The sequence below is a fragment of the Mus musculus genome, chromosome 10 (genome assembly GCF_000001635.26).
Source record: "Mus musculus strain C57BL/6J chromosome 10, GRCm38.p6 C57BL/6J".
NCBI classification, from domain to species: Eukaryota; Metazoa; Chordata; class Mammalia; order Rodentia; family Muridae; genus Mus; species Mus musculus.
In genome coordinates this window covers 107,039,517-107,060,382 of record NC_000076.6, presented here as the reverse complement: position 1 = coordinate 107,060,382, position 20,866 = coordinate 107,039,517, and the positions used below count along the sequence as shown (strand labels likewise).

At 36.3% G+C, this 20,866-nt stretch overlaps 1 protein-coding gene and 1 pseudogene across 3 annotated transcripts in view; both read left to right on the top strand.

Moving 5' to 3' along the window:
• Acss3 (acyl-CoA synthetase short-chain family member 3) overlaps nt 1–20,866 on the top strand; it is a 190,248-nt gene that overhangs the window by 63,379 nt on the left and 106,003 nt on the right. For all 3 annotated transcript variants that reach the window (XM_030245151.1, NM_001142804.2, NM_198636.4), the window contains exons 3-5: nt 6,867–7,055; nt 10,885–11,019; nt 15,030–15,170. In XM_030245151.1, coding sequence (XP_030101011.1) covers nt 6,867–7,055; nt 10,885–11,019; nt 15,030–15,170 — 465 coding nt within the window. The remainder of the gene's footprint in view (nt 1–6,866; nt 7,056–10,884; nt 11,020–15,029; nt 15,171–20,866) is intronic.
• Nucleotides 1,029–1,859, top strand: Gm18040 (predicted gene, 18040; annotated as a pseudogene).

Here is a 20,866-nt window from a genome sequence, read left to right as displayed (position 1 = left end):
CAGGAAGTTCAAACATACTCCATCTAGTGCTTGCACAGAACTATTACATCTTAATTTGATGGCATGTCAGTCAAAGCAGTGATTGACAGTGAAGTTGCTTGCATAAGCTAAGCACTTATAATAAATAGGTGAAGTAGGTAGTTAACAGAAAAATCAGTTACTGGTGTTTATCATATCATTTTTACAGTTATGAAACTATGACGTAAGATGCCAGTAGAAGCACACACACACACACACACACACACACACACACACACACACACCACACACACACACACACACACACACACACACACACACCACACACACACACACACACACACACACACACACACAGGTTTTTATAGAAAGTATTTTAAATTTTAATGATATAATATATAATATTTATATTAAATGCCCTCAGGAATAATAAGTAATAGCTCAGATGGCCATCAGTTGATTGATATCCTTCAGAGCACAGGCTCGTATCAGGAAACCTTCCTGCTTTTTAGAGAAATCCCTAGGTTCTCTGAATTTGTATAATATCGTAGTCTATTTAGTCTATCACAAAATATTTGAATCTGGGTAGCTTATACAGAGCAATGTGAGGGAGAAAAGATCACATAGTGAACAGGAAATAGGATAGATTCATAGCTTGGGTGATTTCTTTTTATAGCAGTCTGCTCCCACAAGATCCGACTTATATCCCAGGGGAACTACTTTTATCCCTGCCAACAGTGATGTTCATAATGACCTCATTTTCTCATCTGAGACCTCAACACTTAAAAGATCTGTTACAACTCAAAAAAAAAAAGCTATTCCTGGTACTAGGCATCTTGTTTGATAGCATATAATTTCTAGTCTGGCCTGTCTCCCCAATTATATGGCAATGCCATTTAAATTTGTAAAATTTTCTTCCTATGAATTTTAGCAAGCTTCTCCATTAGTAGATTTTCATCATTTAGCTTTAGCTTTTTGTCACTGACCAGGGACAGGACAAAATGCCATTGTTTTGTGTTACCATTATGAATTAAAGGGAAGCTCACACATTGTCTGGAGCCCTTGATGTCCTATAGATGAAGGAAGAGGATGTCCCCAAGTTCCTTGCCACAGAAACCCACTTACATGGCACCAACTTTGACGTCGAGATGGAACCCTATGTCTCCAAAATAAAAATGATGTTATATAGTTCACAAATCTGAAGAGAACGTTGGAGAAGGTATTGGTCAAGGTGAAGCCATTCTTGCTGTTCAGAACCTTGCTCATCTCCACACTGGTCAGAGAGCTGTGCTGAGGTTTACTGCTGCAATGGGATCCACTCCAATTGCTTGCAGCTTCATACCTGGGAATTCACTGACCAAATTCAAGCAGCCTTCAGAAAGTCACGACTTCTAGTGACTTTCTAGAGCCTAGGCCTGAACACAACTCTGTCAAACAGGCCTATTATGTCAACCTTCCCACCATTTCTCTGTGTAACAAGCTCTCCTTTGTGCCATGTATGGTCATTGCTATTCCAGGCAACAAGGGGGCTCATTCAGTGGACCTAAGGTAGTTGTTGTTGGACCATGTAGTTCTCCACATCTATGTCATGATCTCCCATGAGTACCCATGGGATCTTATGCCTCATCTCTACTACTACAGATATCTGCTCTGCTGTTGAGAAGTTTATGCCTAAGGAGGAATATCAGGGTGAATGGACTGCATTAGTTCCTATGTTTACTGATGCTCAGTCAAAGGCGGTCTCAGTGTGTGCATGTGCCCTCCATGCCTGTCCTACAGTGTGCACTGAACAAAGGAGTGGCCAGCCAGCCACTGAGGACTGGAAAGTAGCTTCCACTGCACAGATCATTCAGTGGATTGGAATTACTCAAGACTGGTCCTGAGCAGTATTGATGACTCTTGAGGAAAGAGAAATAAGGTAGAAGGAAAATAATGTTTTTATAAACTGTGTGGGGGTGGGGGCAAGTGAGCCTTTAGAATTATTCAGCCTTCCCTTACTTTATCCTGCCCTTCCATCTCCTTCATCTTTAATCCTCCTACTATGATATTCCTTTATATCCCTTTATAATAACACTATATTCTAATACCCTCTCCACAGTGGTCCCTTATGGTCTTCCTAACTTCTGTAGATATTCTAAATGAAGCACGTATCTAAAGCTTAAAAGAAAATATCCACATATAAGAGGAAACACACAGTGTTTGTCTTTTGGAATCTGGGTTACCTCACTTAGGATGATTTTTTTTCTAGCTCCATCTACCTGCAAATTTCATTTTTCTTAACAGCTGAATAACATTTCATGGTGTAAATGGACCAAATTTGCATTATCTAATCATCATGTGATGGGCAGTTAGTCTATTTCCATTTTCTAGCTATTATGAGTAGAGCAGTAATGGACTTGGATGAGCAAGTGTCTCTGTAGTAATACATCTTTCAGTTTATGTCCAAGAGTAGTGTAGCTGGACTTTGTAATAGAGACGTTTTCAGATTTTTGAAGATCCATCAAACTGATTTCATACCATTCTGTACTCTCACCAGCAATGAACAAGGGCTGTCACTTTGCCGTTTGTTTTATTGGTCTTGGTTATGCTGACTGGGACAAGATGTAATTTCAAAGTAGTTTTACTTTTCATTTCCCTGAAGACTAAAGGGGTTAAAGTGCTTCTTAGCATTTGTCCTTACTATATTGAGAGCTCACTGTTTAGTTCTACATTTCTATTTTTAATTGGGTTGTTGGTTTCTTGAGATTCAGGTTTTGAGTTCTTTATATTTTCTAGATATTAACCCTCTGTCAATACATATAATCAGTAAAATTTTTCTACATTCTGAAGGCTGATTCTTCTTGAATGTTGGTGTCTTTTGCTGCTCATAAACTTTACATTTTTGTCTTTATAAGGATCCACTTATTAATTATTGGTTATATACATAATACATATATGTGATATAATATACTATATACATTATATTTTGCATATATAATGTATAATACCTACATTATTAGGGATCTGTTCAAAAAGTCCTTTTATGTGTGAAGGAGTTCAGTTCTATTAGTTCTAATAGTTTCCTTTTTGTCTTATTCAAGCTTACTTTGAAGTTCCTGGTCCATTTGGAGTTGAATTTTGTGCAAATAAGAGATGTAGATCTAAATCATTTTTTTACATGTAGCTATCCATATAAATCACTCCCTTCTGAACTACAGTCTATTGTTAATGTTATTGATTACCATCCCCAACCTAATGGTAATACCCTACAGATGTGTCCACAAACAGAGAAATTGTTCAACAATAAGCTCCACCCCTACTGAGTAGCGTTTAGTGTGCAAAGGTAATATATATGTTACCAGAGGAAATGTTATCAAAACTGTAATACTGACCTGCCTATAAGATAATCATATAAGTACAATTGTGGCACAAACATTATGTCATGGGCCTAGGGTAAAGCTGTGTGTGTGTGTGTGTGTGTGTGTGTGTGTGTGTGTGATTGAGTGATATAAGTGATATATATGACTCAATGCACATCAGAGACGTTTCTTCTTGTAGTAGAAGATGATTTACATAGGAACTCACAAATAGATGGAAGACATTGGTGTGCTCACTACTAAACGAAATGCCCTTACTGTACCTCTACCCTAAAGGCTTAGGGATTTAGGTGGAATAGGAGGCAGGCTCACTGTAAGCGCCAGTGGTGATGCAAGATAACAAATAGTATTTAACAAAGACAACAGGACCAATGCACACAAGAACTCACAAATACAGCGGATGCCCGCAGAAAACTTACACCAGCTCAAGTTAGACAAATTCCTAACATGGAGAAGAGGAAGTGAGAACAAAGCATCATCCCTAAACAGGAAGTTATTTCAGTTCATTGTTGTTGGGAGAGGGAAAATCTTTTTTTTTTTTTCAACTGAGTAAGCCTGGGTACATCCATGACCCTCCAGGGTAGACCTCATTCTCAGGAATAGTTAGTTGGCCCACACAAACTAATACTCCGTGATTTTTGTGTGCTTGTTTTCTTTTGAGTTTTAAGAAAGAGAAAGAAATGAAGTTGGGTGGATCAGGAGCGAGGACCAAGGAGTGGTAAGAAGGGCAAGAAAAAGAAGAGGAACAAAACATATATCAATTTAAAATATAAATAAAAAGAAGATCAATAAGCTTCTGCCACTTCAGATCACCATAGGGGAACAAATTAATTTAAAGGGCTCACCAGCTCACACTCAAAGGAGAGCAAATATGAAGCCTAACAAATTGTATATGTTGCTTACCTGTTATTATCTGTTATAATTCCAACTGAAACTCATTGTGATGTCACATTAGGTAAATTACTTATCTCTACAAGATATAGGTTTTTTAAAGTAACTTCTTGAGTCTGTTGATTTTATTTCTTTCAGTAGACAGAAACACTGCAGCCATCTTCCAGTTTGTGAGTGAGACTAAAACATACAGTTCGGTTCATCATTCCTAGATCAGCCTTTATTGGAAGAATATTGTAATTTAATAACAGACATCATTTTATTTTATTTTTTAGGTTTTTGTTTTGTTTTGTTTTGTTTTTCGAGACAGAGTTTCTCTGTGCAGCCCTGGCTGTCCTGGAACTCACTTTGTAGACCAGGCTGGCCTCGAACTCAGAAATCCACCTGCCTCTGCCTCCGGAGTGCTGGGATTAAAGGCGTGCACCACCACACACAGCTAATAGCAGACATTATTCAAAATGTTAATGTTAAACTTGTAAACAAGCAATCTTGTCCAGCACTCCACTCTAAATGGTGTACTGGGCAGTGCCATGCCATGATTTCTGTAGGGATTACACGCTGAAAAGTTTGTCTACAGCTCCCTAGTGTTTATTTCCATTCCTGAGACTTACATGGAATTTAAGTTTGGTATATATATATATATATATATATATATGTATGTATGTATTTTTCATTTAACTTTCTCCTGGGTAGCACTTCACTATCAGATTTGAAATATTAGGAAAAATAAAATACTGTTTGTTTTGTTTTGTTTGTTTCACCTCTCTTTTTAAATTTAATTAGAAATGTTTTGACTTATTCACTCTACATCCAGCTCATTGCCACACATCCCACAATGTTTTCCCCATAACACGGTCCCTTCTCCTCTGAGTGGCTGAGGATCCCCTGGGTATTCCCCTCACACTTGCACTTCAACTCTCTGAGAGGCTTGGTGCTTCCTCTCCCACTGAGTCCAGACAAGGCAGCCCAGCTAGAAGAACATATCCCATGTACAGGCAACAGCTTTTATGATAGCCCAGGGCAGTCAAACAGCACATGTGCTAAATATGAGCAGGGAAGTCTAGGACCAGCCCATGTATAATCTTTGGTTGGTGGTTCAGATTCTGAGAGCCCCAAGAGTCCAGGATAGTTGTCCCCTTTCTTTTTTATCAGAGCCCTTAACATTAGAGAAACATGGTGAGAATTCAGAGCTGTTTGAACTCATCAGAAAGGAGAGGTAGAGAGAAGAGATGAGAACTGCCAACAGCTGTGTGCCCTAGTTCCTTCTCACAGGCCTCCTGTGCTCATTGTTTTTGAACAATCATTTTATTTTTAAAGCCATAATCCTTGTGGTTGCCCATTGGGCCCTTCAGGTTCCTCAGCTGTGGCTCTCTCTGTCTGAAATAGCATAATTGTAGATATCTACTTGGCCTTCTACATGTCTTTGCTAGAATGCGGTTTCCTTGGGGATATCTCTACTTATTGTCCCATTGACAGCTACTCCTGCCTCTCCCAGGAGACTGATGGTCTTTGAACAAAACACGTGCACACATATTCAATTACAAGTTTTCATTTTTCTAAAATTAAATATCAAGATGGTAGCGTCTTTTTTTCCACAGCTCTGCTCTATCATCTAAATGAAGAGGGAGCAAAAGAGTAAGGAGAAAGAAGTGGAGGGAGGGAGGTCAGACACTGTTCCTATTTTGGTAGAAACATTTTGAAGAACAGCTTTTAAGGGATAGAATATTGGACTTATACTGAAGTCTGGGCACACAGCCTGCTGTAATTGGGTGTAGAAAGTTTGCTTGCAGTAAATTACACATGTGTTTATGAGCTGTTTTGGTATATTTTTACTAGAAACTGCAAAAAAAAAAAGTTTTAAGAGGAAAGACATTTTTATAATTGATCCCAAAACACATGATAAACGTGTAAAGAGGTTTGTGTAGTTGGTCCAAAAGGAAATTACTCTGTAATTATTTTATATAAACACATAGCAAAAAAGTATAAAGAAAAAATTGGCCTGACTTACTAAAAAAGCCAAGAAAAGGTCAGCAACCCAGACAATTTCATCATGATTTCGTTTACTAGCTATATGACATTTGGTTATCCGTGTGTTACCTCTGTGCCTCAATTGCCTAGCCCATAAATGGGAAAAGCAGTGTAGTAAAATCTGCTTTAGTTGAGTTTACATTTTTAGCCATGTTTTCTTTCCTAATGCCTTTATTTTCACAGTTAGCCCACCATATGTCTACATTTATAGCTCTTTTATTTTCTCTTTTGCTTAACTGACTGCAAAAACAGAATGGAAATTCTATGAGGAAAAAAAATATATGTTCCTGTTTCAATTTAATTTATATGTTCCTGTTTCAATTTAATTATCAAGTCAGGCATGATAAGTTGCTGAGTAAACATGCTGTATGATGAGTAAGCAAATGGAAGTCATGGAGTTTTTCTGATCCAGTGATGGCAAACCTCATACGCAATCATTTAAAGTAGAGAGACACCATTGTTACCACATCTAAACCATTATCTTCATTATCAAGTCTATTCTCCAAGACTCGTGAGTTTGCCACAATGGAGACGGTTGGTTGTCTTCTAGATCTACTCCCGCAGTTTCAAATTTAGTGATATAATCCAGTTCTATAATGGTTTTCACAACAGGTCTCTAAGCTGGCTGGTGTCTTGGTCAAGCAGGGTGTCAAGAAAGGCGATACAGTGGTCATCTATATGCCCATGATCCCACAAGCAATATATACCATGCTGGCGTGTGCAAGGATAGGAGCAATCCACAGTCTCATATTTGGAGGATTTGCATCCAAAGAATTAAGTACGCGCATTGATCATGCGAAGGTAAGTGCTTTCTTCAGGATCAAGTCATCAGCTGCCTATAGCATATCTCTTAACTGGAGGACTATTTGGTCTTACTCTCTCTCTCTCTCTCTTCTTTTTTCTTTCATTTTTCTTCCTTCCTTTCTTCCTTTCTTTTTCTCTTCCTTTATTCCTTCCTTCCTTTCTCTGCTGTATCTATCTATTCATCATACACTAATATTGGAGTTAGTGACATATCATATACATCCTGCTAGGTGCTTGTAGGAATATAAAATAGGAGATGAAGCACGTGCCTTCCATGTTATCTAGTTATGTACTGAAATGTATAAGACACTGGAGAAAAACAAGTGACAAGTTATTTCCTCCCTAGACATCTCTAAGTCCCTGATACTTTTCTTAGAAGTGGACAATAAATGATTATTATAGAGATTGACACGTAGAGATAGGTTTTAGAGGGAACAGTTGTGAGATTGGTGTCATGCGATTAAATTTGGATACTAAAATAACAAATGCCTTAAACCTATTGTGAAAGATTCTAGAGGTTTCACTTTAAATCATCTAGTATACTATTTGTGGCTTATATGACTGGAAAAAAATGGCTTTTCATTTCATGAATTTAGCAGTAGTCACCACACATTTTTCTGTAAGCTGTTGCACAGTAAATACTTTAGGATTTGTATATGTCACCTTGCTTCTGGTGCAGCCATTCAGGCACTAGTGTAGCACTAAAGTAGCCACAGAGAAGGATGAAGTTATCTGTGTCACAGTAAAACTTAACAACAGCAAAAAAAAAAAAAAAAAAAAAAAAAATCATTGGCTTTTAACTTAGATGTAGGACATAGTCATTTTGTTGCGTACCTGAAGAGGAACTCCTGGAAAATGGAAATATTTAAGTGGAATCTTGACTGTGATATCCTGGTTGACCAAGATGAGACAATGAGATACACAAACAACACAAACCAATATCTAGAAGCAAAAAGGGAGAAGAGTAATTTGGGAGAGAGCATGAATATTAGTCTGTCAAGAGATAAGGAGAGAGCTCCCTAAATCAGATTCCACTGAACCTACAGAAATAACAGTGAATCCTTAGAGCAGGCAAGGGATGTATTTTAGGTGATGTTAGAAGACAGCCTTGCTGTGAGGGAAACTGAGATTGAGCAAGGATCTATTTGCAAAGCCAATGTGAATATATGGAGGAAGTGGTGGTGGGGAGATCTTGGTAGGAAGGAGGAGATGGCTTACCTTACACTTACACAAGCTCCAAATACACTCTTGAGAGGACTAGGGGTTAGTCTACGAGACATTGGGAAGTGGCACAGTGTAAGACTGCGCATCTGCCTCATCTGGAAAGCAATTAGTTATTAGAACTGGGAAATAATTTTGTGAATTAAGTACTTGAGTTTATTGCATTTTCTTGTTTGTTTACTTGTTCTTCTTTTTATTAAGTCTCATCAACAAAGAAACAGCAACAGCAGCTTAATAAAAATACTTTAATAAAAGTACTCTAAAGGAATTATCAGTCAGTGACTTGTAAACAGAAGGAAAAAAAAATGAGGAGACAGTAGACTTCAGTTTTTGGAACCTGAAATCCTGAACACTATTTTGACAAATGTGTTGAATGTGTTACTTGCTTTTATAAAAACTTTTATAAGGTATAAGAAAATTAATATAAAAAATACAGAGACTGTTTGTGCTATATCATTGAGTTTTGTTAACCATACACATGCATGCATACTTAACCCTACTAATAGGTTTAGGGCATAATGCATGCTATTATATGCAGAGCCATTTATCATGTCAAATTAAATAAATTCATGAGTTGAAATGCCTGTTTTCATATCATGATTAAACAAGTAGAATAAAAGTTATTTTGACACCATAGAAGCAGGGAGGAGGGGTGGGATAGGGGGTTTGCAGAGGGGAGGCAGAGAAGAAGGACAAAATTTGAAACGTAAATAAATAAAATAACCAATAAAAAAGTTATTTTGACACATAAACAAGGAAAAAGTGTATTCTGCCAAGTCAGTCCAAACACCATAAAACCTATAAATACTGATAATAGAAATGCAAACGGAGTTCTTACTCAGAGAACAAGTCCAATTCTGACTTCCTTTAGTTGTTCACATGTCTCAAGTTGACATGTGTTCTTTATTCAGTGCATAGCTTACTTTCATTTGTTCCAAATTCTAATATTAGAAAGTGCCATCAAGTGCTATGCTCACACACATTAAAAATAATGTGAACTAAATTAAAATATATATCATTTCAATTTAATAACACGAAGAGGCAAGTTATATAACTACAGTGAGCTTCAGCTCCACAAACATTAAGTGACTTTCAAATTGCAACATTGACTGCATGGGTATGTATTTGAAATAGTCTAAACCTTCCCAAAATGACCTATATTGTAACCAGAAGTCAGACTTCAAGAACAGATGCAGTACTGTAGAGTGACTATCTGTTTCTTGATTATTCATTACCTGCAAACTTGTCTTGGTTAAATTCGTTAACAAAAATAAAGATGTACTTGTTTCTCTAAACTTCTAAAAATTTTGGGTTACACTCAAGGTTGCTGTTGACATTGTAAGAACTTTATTAGGCATAAGAAGCATGAAGATGTTTGACATCATGTGCTTAACTGGAGTGCTTACTGTGTTAGGAGGAGAAGGAATGTGTGGAGTGTAGTTACATATCTGAGTTATACCCAGCATGCTCCAAAGGAAGATTAACATGGCCATTCCAGGGACACCGTTCTTTTACAGTTAAAATATGTAAACAAGTGTTCTTTAATGGAAGGAGGAAGTTCTGAACTTGTGAGATCTAGACAAGTTATTTGGCAGAAAAATAATTCAAGGCAGGTCTACTGGCATCCCTTTAATCCCAGCACTCAGGAGGCAAAAGCAGACAGATCTCTGTGAGGATGAAGGCGTTTTGCTCTAAGAAATGAGTTCCAGGACAGCTAGAGCTATATAGTGAGGCTTTTTCTCAAAATAATAACAATTATTATTATAATAACAATAATAAACTATATAATATGTGCTAGCACAATTATGTATTAAGAAGAAGGGAAAAATCAGTAAAATATATTAAGTTTTGGATTGCCTTCTTTGTCATATTTAGGAGATAACCCTCTTACAAAAAACCTGCTTTGTGGTTTCTGCTTGTTACCTTCTTGCCAAACACCCATAAACAAAAAGATCTGGATCTCACATCTCTGTCTCTGTCTCTGTCTCTGTCTCTCTGTCTCTCTGTCTCTCTCTCTCTCTCTCTCTCTCTCTCTCTCTCTCTCTCTCTCTCTCTCTCCCCTTCCCCCTTCCCTCCCCTCACCTTTTTTCTTTCTCTCTCTACCTCTCTGTGCCACCTGTGTGTGTGTGTGTGTGTGTGTGTGTGTGTGTGTGTGTGTGTGTGTGTATGTGTGTGAATGTCTCTGTGTGCATCTGTATAAGCATGTGGGTACCTTTGGGTGTATATGTATGTATATACTTGTGTGTGTGTGTGTGTGTGTGTGTGTGTGTGTGTGTGTGTGCATGTAAAAGAGCATTTTACTGGATGACAAGTGATTGACTTGGCTTAATGAATACTCTGGAAGGTATTTTATATAGTTCATATTTATGAGCCCTAAGTGTCATTGAATGTATAATTTTGAACAGGTGATATTTATGTATAAATAGTCAGGATTAAAAACATTTACATGAAGAACATGTTGGTTTTTAGGCCATTTGTTTAATAGCAAATAGAAACCAAACATTTCTTTCAAGACATTAAACTGACAGTCTACACTGAAATACTGTGTGATCACCTTCACTATGATTGTGAAAAGATTTCCTTTTGTTCTTTTTTCCCATTTTAGCCTAAGGTGGTTGTTACGGCATCATTTGGCATTGAACCAGGAAGGAAGGTGGAGTACATCCCACTTCTAGAAGAAGCTCTGAGGATAGGACAGCACAGGCCAGACAGAGTTCTCATTTACAGCCGTCCAAACATGGTAACATGAAGCTTAAATTTCTTCTTTCTGACAGGATTGTGCCAAAGACAAGTTTAGTTTTAGACTTTTGAAAACTACAGGTGATTCATAAACTATTAAATATCCTGAACATAATTTGCAATTATGGGAGGGAAAAAAGATGTGGATGATAGCGTATGTGGAAAACCAGATGAAAATAACTAATAATAAAACATGCAAATGAAGGTGACATTAGTGCTTGGGGCTTAGTAAGGCTCTCCTGGGCTGTCGTTTATTACTTTAAGCTTTATGATAATACTAGTAAATAGTAGCTAACTATCTTATATTTGGTTATCAAGATAATGTGGATATCTTTTTCAAGATTTTAGGAGGATTAAAAAAATAAAAAACAATTCCAAGAACTGTTTGAGTTAGAGAGCATTGTTACTCCTATTTGAGAAACAAGAATCATTGTACTTTAAGATGAAGTACCCTGCCTAATACTCCTAACTTGGCCTCAAGCACTTGTACTGTGTGTGTGTTCTTAAACCTTCCACTGCATGGTCTGTTAGAAATGTCTCATTAGTTTACACACAAATATCTTTTAATGACTAAGGAAAGTTCTGTTTGAGCCAGAGATAGATTACCCTCAGAAAATTAAAATTTGACTGTTCTACACAGATAAGTTGTTCTATAAATCATGGAGAATGAAAGATTGTAGTAATAAAAATGTTTCTTGTAATTTTGCTTGATGACCACCTTGAATCTAATCACAGTTGGTCAATTTTCTAGCTACACATAAAGGGACTAAGTTAAGTTTTTTTAAAAAACAGATTATTAATCTATTTGCCAAATATAAATTATAAAACCACAAACACCCATGTGCCCTTTTGTAGACCTACTGAGATCTTTACAGCAGAAGGTACTTAATCGACAAGTTTTGAGACAAACCTGTTAAGACTGTGCCATTGGGATGATTCCATAGTAAGAATCATTGCCACATTAAATTCTCTTGTGGAGTTTCAGTGTGTTGGTACAAGAACTGCTGCACTCCATGAATTTAATGTCCTTACTATCTCAGACTAGAATGATAAGTTTCTTTCAAGCACATATATTTTTTAAGGGGGTTTTGATGTCATTTAAATCAAGGAACACAGAGTCAGCAGCTCATCAGCGTCTAGGCAAGGGAAGGGCAGGGGAATGGCAGAAACATGACCACAGAAGTGTTTATTTGAATGCTTCCTCTTTACCTATTGATATGAAGTTCCTTAGGCTTTGCGAAGGTCTTTTGTTAGCCTGGGAACAAGGTTACATGCTGTCAAGGGCTTTGCTTATTTAGTTCTTGAAGATCAATGCTTTGCGTCTTATAACTGCTTCCATTTTACTGCTGAAGAAACAAGAATCAGCAAATACCCACAGTCTCACTAAGCGACAGAACAATGTTCAAATTCTGGTTTGATAACTTTTAGAGGACAAGATATACAGGATATATGCTATTTTGTCTGCCCTAAACACACATCATGTTTAGATATTCAGTCTCTCTATTAACATTTTAATATGATTCTCTTCATTTGATAGAATTGTTTTAGCTCCTTTTCCCGCACGACTGTTCCACATCCCTACACTTTGCCCGTTCTCCAACATGTCTCTATAGAGGTACAGATGAAGGCTTTTCGTGTATCTTGCCTTTATATGAGATCTATTGTTTAGGCAGTAATTAAACCCAATGGATTGGATTTGCTTTGAATTTAAGGGAAAGAAATGATGAGGTTGGGTATTGCATTTTATTAACCAGCATCCACTTTTGCCAAATGAGGTAAAAATTTGGTTGTTATTCCTAAGCCTCAGGCAAACTATGTCAGAACCAAAGGAACACTACTTGTTACCCTGGTATTCTTCCAATACTGACTGTTAAGAATTCTAATATCTAAGATGAATTGCCTGCCTATAGAGAGAAGCACACACACACACACATTGCATATAGTAAACATTAATGTTGCTACTTCCCTCTTTATTTCTTCAGATCTTTTTTTATTGACGCTTACAGTTTTTTACACCTAAGGAATAAACATTTATCCCAGTGCCCATTTCATGAGAGGCCTGTAAAAATTAAAAATGTTTGTAATCACAATTTGGTTTTCATTTTGCAGTATGATGAATTTTACAGCTCTACAATTATGATGTTAAGGCTTTGATGGTTTGGAATTGGTTACTTTTCTCTTCTGCATCTAAAGAAATGGGAGCATGATTTGCACAGCTAGCTGTCCTGTTTATTTAACTGATACCAGCTATTAACTACCCAAGGGAGGCAAGCAAATTCAGCTGTGCTTGAAACATAAAATTTACAAATGGTGTAAAATCTTCAATTTTTAAAAAATCTACAAGTGAATATATTCAGGCATATTGTATTTATGATACTGCCTTCATGCATAATTTGTAAATGTGAGTATTTAAATATATGACAAGTATTTATAGCCTGGTTAATAGTAGGGATCCTGGACAAGTGAATTTTAAATCTTTTTATTTTTATTTTATTTTTTAAATTTTATTTATTTTATTTTATTTTTTTATTTTATTTTTATTTTTTTGGTGAATGCCCTAGAAACTATTAGAGTAGCCCAGACATCATCTTGATGAAGTCAATAGTTACATACATGTTTGGCTCTGTTGTTTATTTACTCTTCTGAACTTGGTTCTGTTTACATATTTCTTAAGTAAAAATATGCTGCTATGTCTTTAATCAGAGAACTCTTCAGATAGAGGCAGGCAAATCTCTGGTCTTAGAGCCAAGTCTATATAAGGAGTTTCAGGCCAGTCAAAGATGCAGAATTTGACAAGGTCTCCAAACCAAACCAAACCAAACCAAACCAAACCAAACCAAACCAAAAAACAAAACAACAACAACAAAAAAAAAAAAACAACAAAGAACAACAACAAAAAAATCCCTTCCCTGGAAAGGAACTGGCTATTTCAAGAAGAAGCCTGTAGGTTCTCCTATCTACATAAATGTATTTTTTCACTAGAGCCACTTTTCCACCAGCTCACTCCTTACTCTTCACCTTTGTGCCCTCTTAAATGCTGCTTAAATTTATCTAAAGTCATATCTATTCATTGATATGGCTGTTACCACAAAATTTGTACCAACAAATCCCTGTTCTTAAGAAAGGAAAAATGAGACTTTTTTTCAACTATATTAATGACTGAAAAGGAGGAAAACATTTTGACTCTGTCACATACTCTAATTTCAAAAATTGTTTTCCCTTTTGAGAAAACACAAGTGGAACTCTTTCTTATCCCTGAAAGTATCTTTAATTGCCTCATTAAAAAGACATCTGAAGTATTACACTCAAATGTCCCTATATAAAAATATTTGAGGGCTGGAGAGATGGCTCAGTGGTTAAGAGCACTGACTGCTCTTCTGAAGGTCCTGAGTTCAAATCCCTGCAACCACATGATGGCTCACAACCATCCATAATGAGATCTGACCTCCTCTACGGAGGTGTCTGAAGACTGCTACAGTGTACTTACATATAATAAATATATAAATCTAAAAAAAAAGTAAAAATGTTTGTATATATTAGGTGATATTTCCTGTTAAGGTCAGAGGATCCAAATTAAAAAGTTAAGCTGGAACTTAGTTTTTCAAGTTACTTGTGCATATTTATATTTTGAACCATATCTCTGAGTTAATTAAGCCATGGATTCATAAAAACAAACAAAACAACAACAAAAAAGCAAAAGAAAATAACCAAATCAAACCAAAACAAAAAACAAGTTAACATCACATAGGAGTGCTTAAAGGTAATTCTAGAGTGCGTTAACAACACATGAGATTCAAACTAACATCAAACCCCTGAATTATGTTAAAAGATAGTTTATAAAACATCTACTTTCCCTTATAACTTTGAGATTTATTCACACATGCAATGTGAGTGTCATGAAAGATCACATTTCTATAAAGATTAAGCCCCTCCTTCATTCTTCTGTAACTTCATCTCCTATTCACTGTCCACGTTTTCCTTTTTTTTTTTTTTTTTTTTTTTTCTGTGTAGGAGAAAGTTCCTTTGATGTCAGGTCGTGATCTTGATTGGGAAGAAGAAATGGCAAAAGCCCAGTCTCATGACTGCGTGCCTGTTCTCTCAGAGCATCCATTGTACATTCTCTACACATCTGGAACAACTGGGCTGCCTAAGGTATTCATTGCCTTTGAGATATGCGCAATGGCGGGTTTTCATTGTGTCAGGGTATCTGTCTGATTAGCAAATGAAAATGTTTGCAGATTGTAGCTTGATGCTTAAACATAATTCCATTAACCCTCAAATAAAAATTGTACAAGTACTTTTAAAGGGAAAATTGCTCATCACATTTATTCAGAATTCTCAGTAGTCAGCAATAAATACTTAGTAAATTCATAAGGTCGGTATGCAGTTAACTAATATTGATTGGTTTAATGATATTTTGAAATATTGATATACATCACTTATTAGCAAATGATAATTTACTAATATAAATTGGTGGCACTATACTTGAACTGAAAGTAAAAGATATATTTGAAAAAGTATTCTTATTCTTTTAAATGGAGGATTACATTCTATACACTATGAAGTGGATTTTTTCAAGTATTTACATTGTATGTGTATGCGCATGTGTGTATCTAAGGGGTAGCCCTGTATGCCACAGCAGGCTTGAGAATGTGAGAGGACAGGAGATGAGAATTGGTTCTTTTCTTTTGTTACATGGGCTATAGTGATCAAAATGAGGACATCATACTGAGTGGCAAGTACTTTGACCTTCTGAGCCATCTTGCCAGCCTTGAAATACAACTTTGACCAAGGATCATTCAATATCTTGTTATAAATCAGAAGTGGAAACCTAGACAATTTGAGTCAGAGGCAATTTATCCAATCCATTCAACTATTTGATTTATAATAAAGAGATACTTGACATCCTTTCATCAATCTTTCATGAAAGGTGGTTTTGCAATGCAAAAAAAAAAAAAAAAAAGGAATGCATCAATATTCATGAATGGTGTCAACAGTCATGAGTGGTGTCAACAAATAGCATGTTGGTGATAGATCCTGCTCTCAACTTCATATTCATATTATCCTTGTTTATCTTCATTAGATGGTTCAATATTCATTAAACCAGAATTTTACAGGGAGACCAACCTTTCAAAATTCTGTATGCCTCTTAGTGGTATTTCTTTATTATCCTTAGGTATTTAGAGCAACAAAGTTTAAAAAAATGTAATCTAAAGCATACTAAGATAATGACTCCATTAAATTTCCTTTAAAGAGAAAACGTAAGGTAGTCCATGGAAGAGTTATGTGTGAGAAGGACAGCATCTGGTAGGAGAATACATCCCCTGTGATGACATGTTTCATCATATTGTTTTCTTTTATTGTGTTCTGCATACAGTTGATGCTCAATAATCTTTCGTTGCTTTGCTGGCTAGATATGTGCATATATAAAACTATATTTGTTTTTACTGAATTAAAATCTAGGACTTCTTTTTTACAACTCTACTTACCTGAGAAATAGATGTTTCTTCATTATTGAAGACCAAGATTTGTTTGTATAAGCAGTCCAACTGATTTATTATCATTTTGCTTTTCTTACTCACAAGTCCCATGCAGTTCAACTGGACATGAAATTACACTGAGTTCAGCAAAACTACATGTTTTTTTTTAAAAAAATCTTAATATGAAAGGAAAAACCTAATATTTACAATTGGATAAACTCAAGAGGCTCATTTCACCAAACATCTCAACTTTACATGGTTAAAAGCCTAGACAGTGTATATATATATATATATATATATATATATATATATATATACACACATATATACATAATGTATATATAATATAGACATATATACACATATACATTATATACATTATATATACGTAATACATATTACGTATATACATTATGCATAGTATATATGTACACACATAAAAGCATATATATATACATACACAGACACACACACAAGTATGTATGTGTGTTTATGTGTTTCTTTCATTCATGCCTGAACTGAAAATAATCTTTTGCTGTTTCTTCTGTATCGTATCTATTCACAATTAATGGATTATCCTGAAGAAAATTTATTTCAATGTTGGAGAAAACTAGATAAAATATGAGTAATTCATAGTTATTCTGACCTGTGAGGGTGTACATAGATATGACTAATGTAATACAGACAGTAATCAGTTGGTGGAGGAGATACACAACAGACACAAGGAGATTGTTTTCTTTCTTTCTTTTTTTTTTTTTTTCTTCAGGCTACATGGCTTAGAATTTTACTTAGAACAACACCAGTAGTTGGTATGAATCAGACTTGGTTCAAAGTTAGTAATGAGACTGAAAAGAAACCAGGACATTAAATACATGTGAAAGAAAAGAAGATGGTCTTGATGTGGGAATGAAGGCAGGTGCTGAGCATATTGTGTGTGGTGTATTTTGGGGCTATTAATACCAGTACAGTCAGTAACTGGAAATGAGCCTGATCCATTGAGCTACACTGGGACCTGAGTACAAGTCCTTGTGGATCATCCATGCGGAGGTCTGGCTTTCAAACCAGAGAGTGGGTGGATTTTGTAAAAGATGACATGTGGTATGCTGTTGTGTGATTTTTTTTTCCTGGATAGAGGTGAATAAATAACTCTTTACTACAGATGGGGCATTGTGACACATCAAAGAAATTATCCCAGTCAGTCTTGAGATTTTAGTGCTGTGGCTTACAGGAACATAGGTGAGGTGTCCTTAGGGGGAGCGTGGTGACGCAGAGGTCGCTGCATCACCACACTGATCATCTCAGCATGAGACAAAAGCTGTATCCATGGAAGCTCCCCATCTACTTCCTAGGAATTCTGTCAGAGACTTTTCACTTCTCTAGCAATTCATTAGAGTTCTTCTACCACCTCAGCGATGGTGTGTTGCAAATCATTTAACATCCGGGTCTTTCCAAGCTTTGTATATTTCATTAAGTTCCCACACTCTATGAACCTCATCTCTCTACCATAGGGAATATGTCAATTTGGAGGAAACAGCTGTAAAGCTCTTTGGCCCCTACCGATTCTCTTGCGTTTTTTTTTTTTTTTTTCCACTTGCTTTTCCATCATGTTCCCTGAGTCTTACAGGGTTTGCTATATTTAGTCTGGTTATTTTATTTCATGTGTGGTGGAGTATTGGGCCACAATGCTATGGTAATAGTCACTTATTCTCGGGAACATGACTTGTTATGAAATTGCAGTAATCACCATCTATTGGAGAAATAATTTTCCCTTCACAACCAACCAATGTTTAATGATCTATGTATAAAAATCAAATATTTAGACAGCAATTAACAGGCACCTCACATCCATTTAACAAAATAATAGTGATGATTTCCTTTCTGGGTCCTGACCTCCACAGGCATAGTTCTTTGTCTCAGGCTACAGTATTAAGAATAAATTCCTCAGTACAAAGATCCTAAAATTGAATCAGAAAACAGTTGTTTGAACTTATAACAGTCATGCCAAAGGACACATAGTGGCCTGTCATATTGGTAGTCTAGTATGCATGTTCCATACCAAGCAGAGCATGGGTGACAATTTACCCCTATAATGGTGTGCATAATATCACAAAAGCCATTCAAAGGAGAAGGACCTTACACTGTAATCTCATCTTGATTTCTCCATGTCCTATAACTAAAACATGTGAAGTTCTTAGCATTAGGGACCTACTCTCTAATTCTAAAATAGAATTACATCAGTCAAAACCTTTAATAGTTTATTGAGCTAACTTGGATAGAAATCCTTCTCTAGCAAGGGATTTTAAAAAAGTGTGTGTATGTGTGTATGAGAGAGAGAGAGCGAGAACACTTGTATTCTATAAATTTTCTATACAGAATATTTCTTTCAATCTCCTTAAATGCTGTCTATACTGTAATTACAAATGTTCCCAAACATTAAAAATTAGAATAATATAGTGAAACCTAATTTTACACATGTTGGGCAGTGTTGTCTCTTTTATGCCATTGTCCATTGGTCTTAAATGGTTAAAGGGACACGAAAAATAAATATTATCACCATTCAATACAGTATGGAGATATTCCCATGGTTTGTATCATTTATTTCACCCAATGAATGACATTTGCCATTGATAAGCTATCTAGTCATTCACCCTCTACTATCCACAATTAATTTCCGTCAGTCATCTGGCATTCAGATCTTGGGTTATTTCTGTATTGTTGCCACTATGCATATCCCCAAACCAGACATCCTTGATGGGGGTCAGATTGTATATTTGGGCCTGGTTTATGTCAAAGACAGAGTAGGGCCATGTTCTGGTTGCTTGCCAATGGAGAGGGCTTCCAAGAACTTATCAGTAAGTTCTGGAGAAGTTCCATAGCCCTTGACTTTCAATGAGCTACACCTGCTACTGAAAGATTCCTGGACAGAGTGGAAATCTCTACTACACCCAGTGCACTGGTTTTGCAAGAGAGAAAATGTAAACTTTAATGAGAGAAACTTTAAATGAGAAACGTTAATGAGAAAAACTTTAAAGAGAGAAAATGTAAACTTTAACCACCAACTCCTAGCACAAGCTCAATTTTTTAAAATTAATTTTACTTAGATAATTTTATCACGTGGATCTCCCATTATTCGTTGCCTAAGAGTTCAATCAATCCTGATGTAACTAGCTTAGCACCTGGTTTTCTGTTTCTGTTTTTGTTTTTTTTGTTTTTTTTTCCCCTAGCTCATCTGGCTGGACCCAGATCTTGCGACATTTTTTTTTCCACTCACTTGGACTGACTTCTTTTGTTTGTTTTAACTTTTGGTCACCATTCTCTTTCCCAATTGCTTCGGCACTTTAGATACCTGGTTTGCATGCCAGCCTAAATCGTTTAGATCTGCTAGAACCTTCTTCATAAAGCCCATGTCCCAACATGTGACTTGGCAAAGCTGCCAAAGCCTCATATTATTTGGTCTTCTTATTGCTGCTATAAAATTCCTGATCCCCCTCCCCCAAAAAACCGAAATGAAAAGAAAACACAAAACCAAACCAAAAGAAAATATAAAGCTTAAAGAAGGCAATTTAGTGCACACTCTGATTCACAGTTCAAGGCTTCCATCCATCAAGATAGAGAAGTCAGGAAAGCAAAATTTTGAGGCAGTTAGTTATGTTTTATCCACAGTGTGTGTGTGTGTGTGTGTGTGTGTGTGTGAGAGAGAGAGAGAGAGAGAGAGAGAGAGAGAGAGACTGTGTATGGGGGGGGGCATGTACATGCCACTGGGTATGTGTGGTCAGAGGATAACTGAAGATATTGGTTCTTGTCATCCACTTTGTTGAGATATGCCCCTCATTTACTGCTCTAGATTCTCATATCTCTACCCTCCATTTCTGTAGGACACTCTGATTACAGCCATACACTATTTAAAAGAACTTTCCCTGAGTTCTACCTATCTAAACTGAGGCCTTCATGTATACATGGCAAATACTTCCCCCACTAAGCCATCAGCCCAGCTCCCCAGTGGACAATTTTCCAGCCATTAACCTCTACTCCTTGTACCCTTAAGCTTCTGATCATATCATTGTGTAAAATAAATTCAGTCCCTCATAAAGAACTTATAGTCCTTAGCAACACTAATACTGTTGGAGAGTCTAAAGACTACGTCTCTTCTGAGAATGAGAACAATTGCTTGATTTTTGAGCTTCTATAAAATTAAAAATAAAAACATGTTCCCTTGTCCCTATATACAATGTCACAGAATAAATAGTCCAATTCTATACGGGAAAATGGGGACAGAGCAAGGAAAAGGGAAATAAAAAGACTGAAATTCAGCGGGGACACATTCTGAATCCTGCAGCTCCATGCCAGGCACCTAGACATTTCGATGAA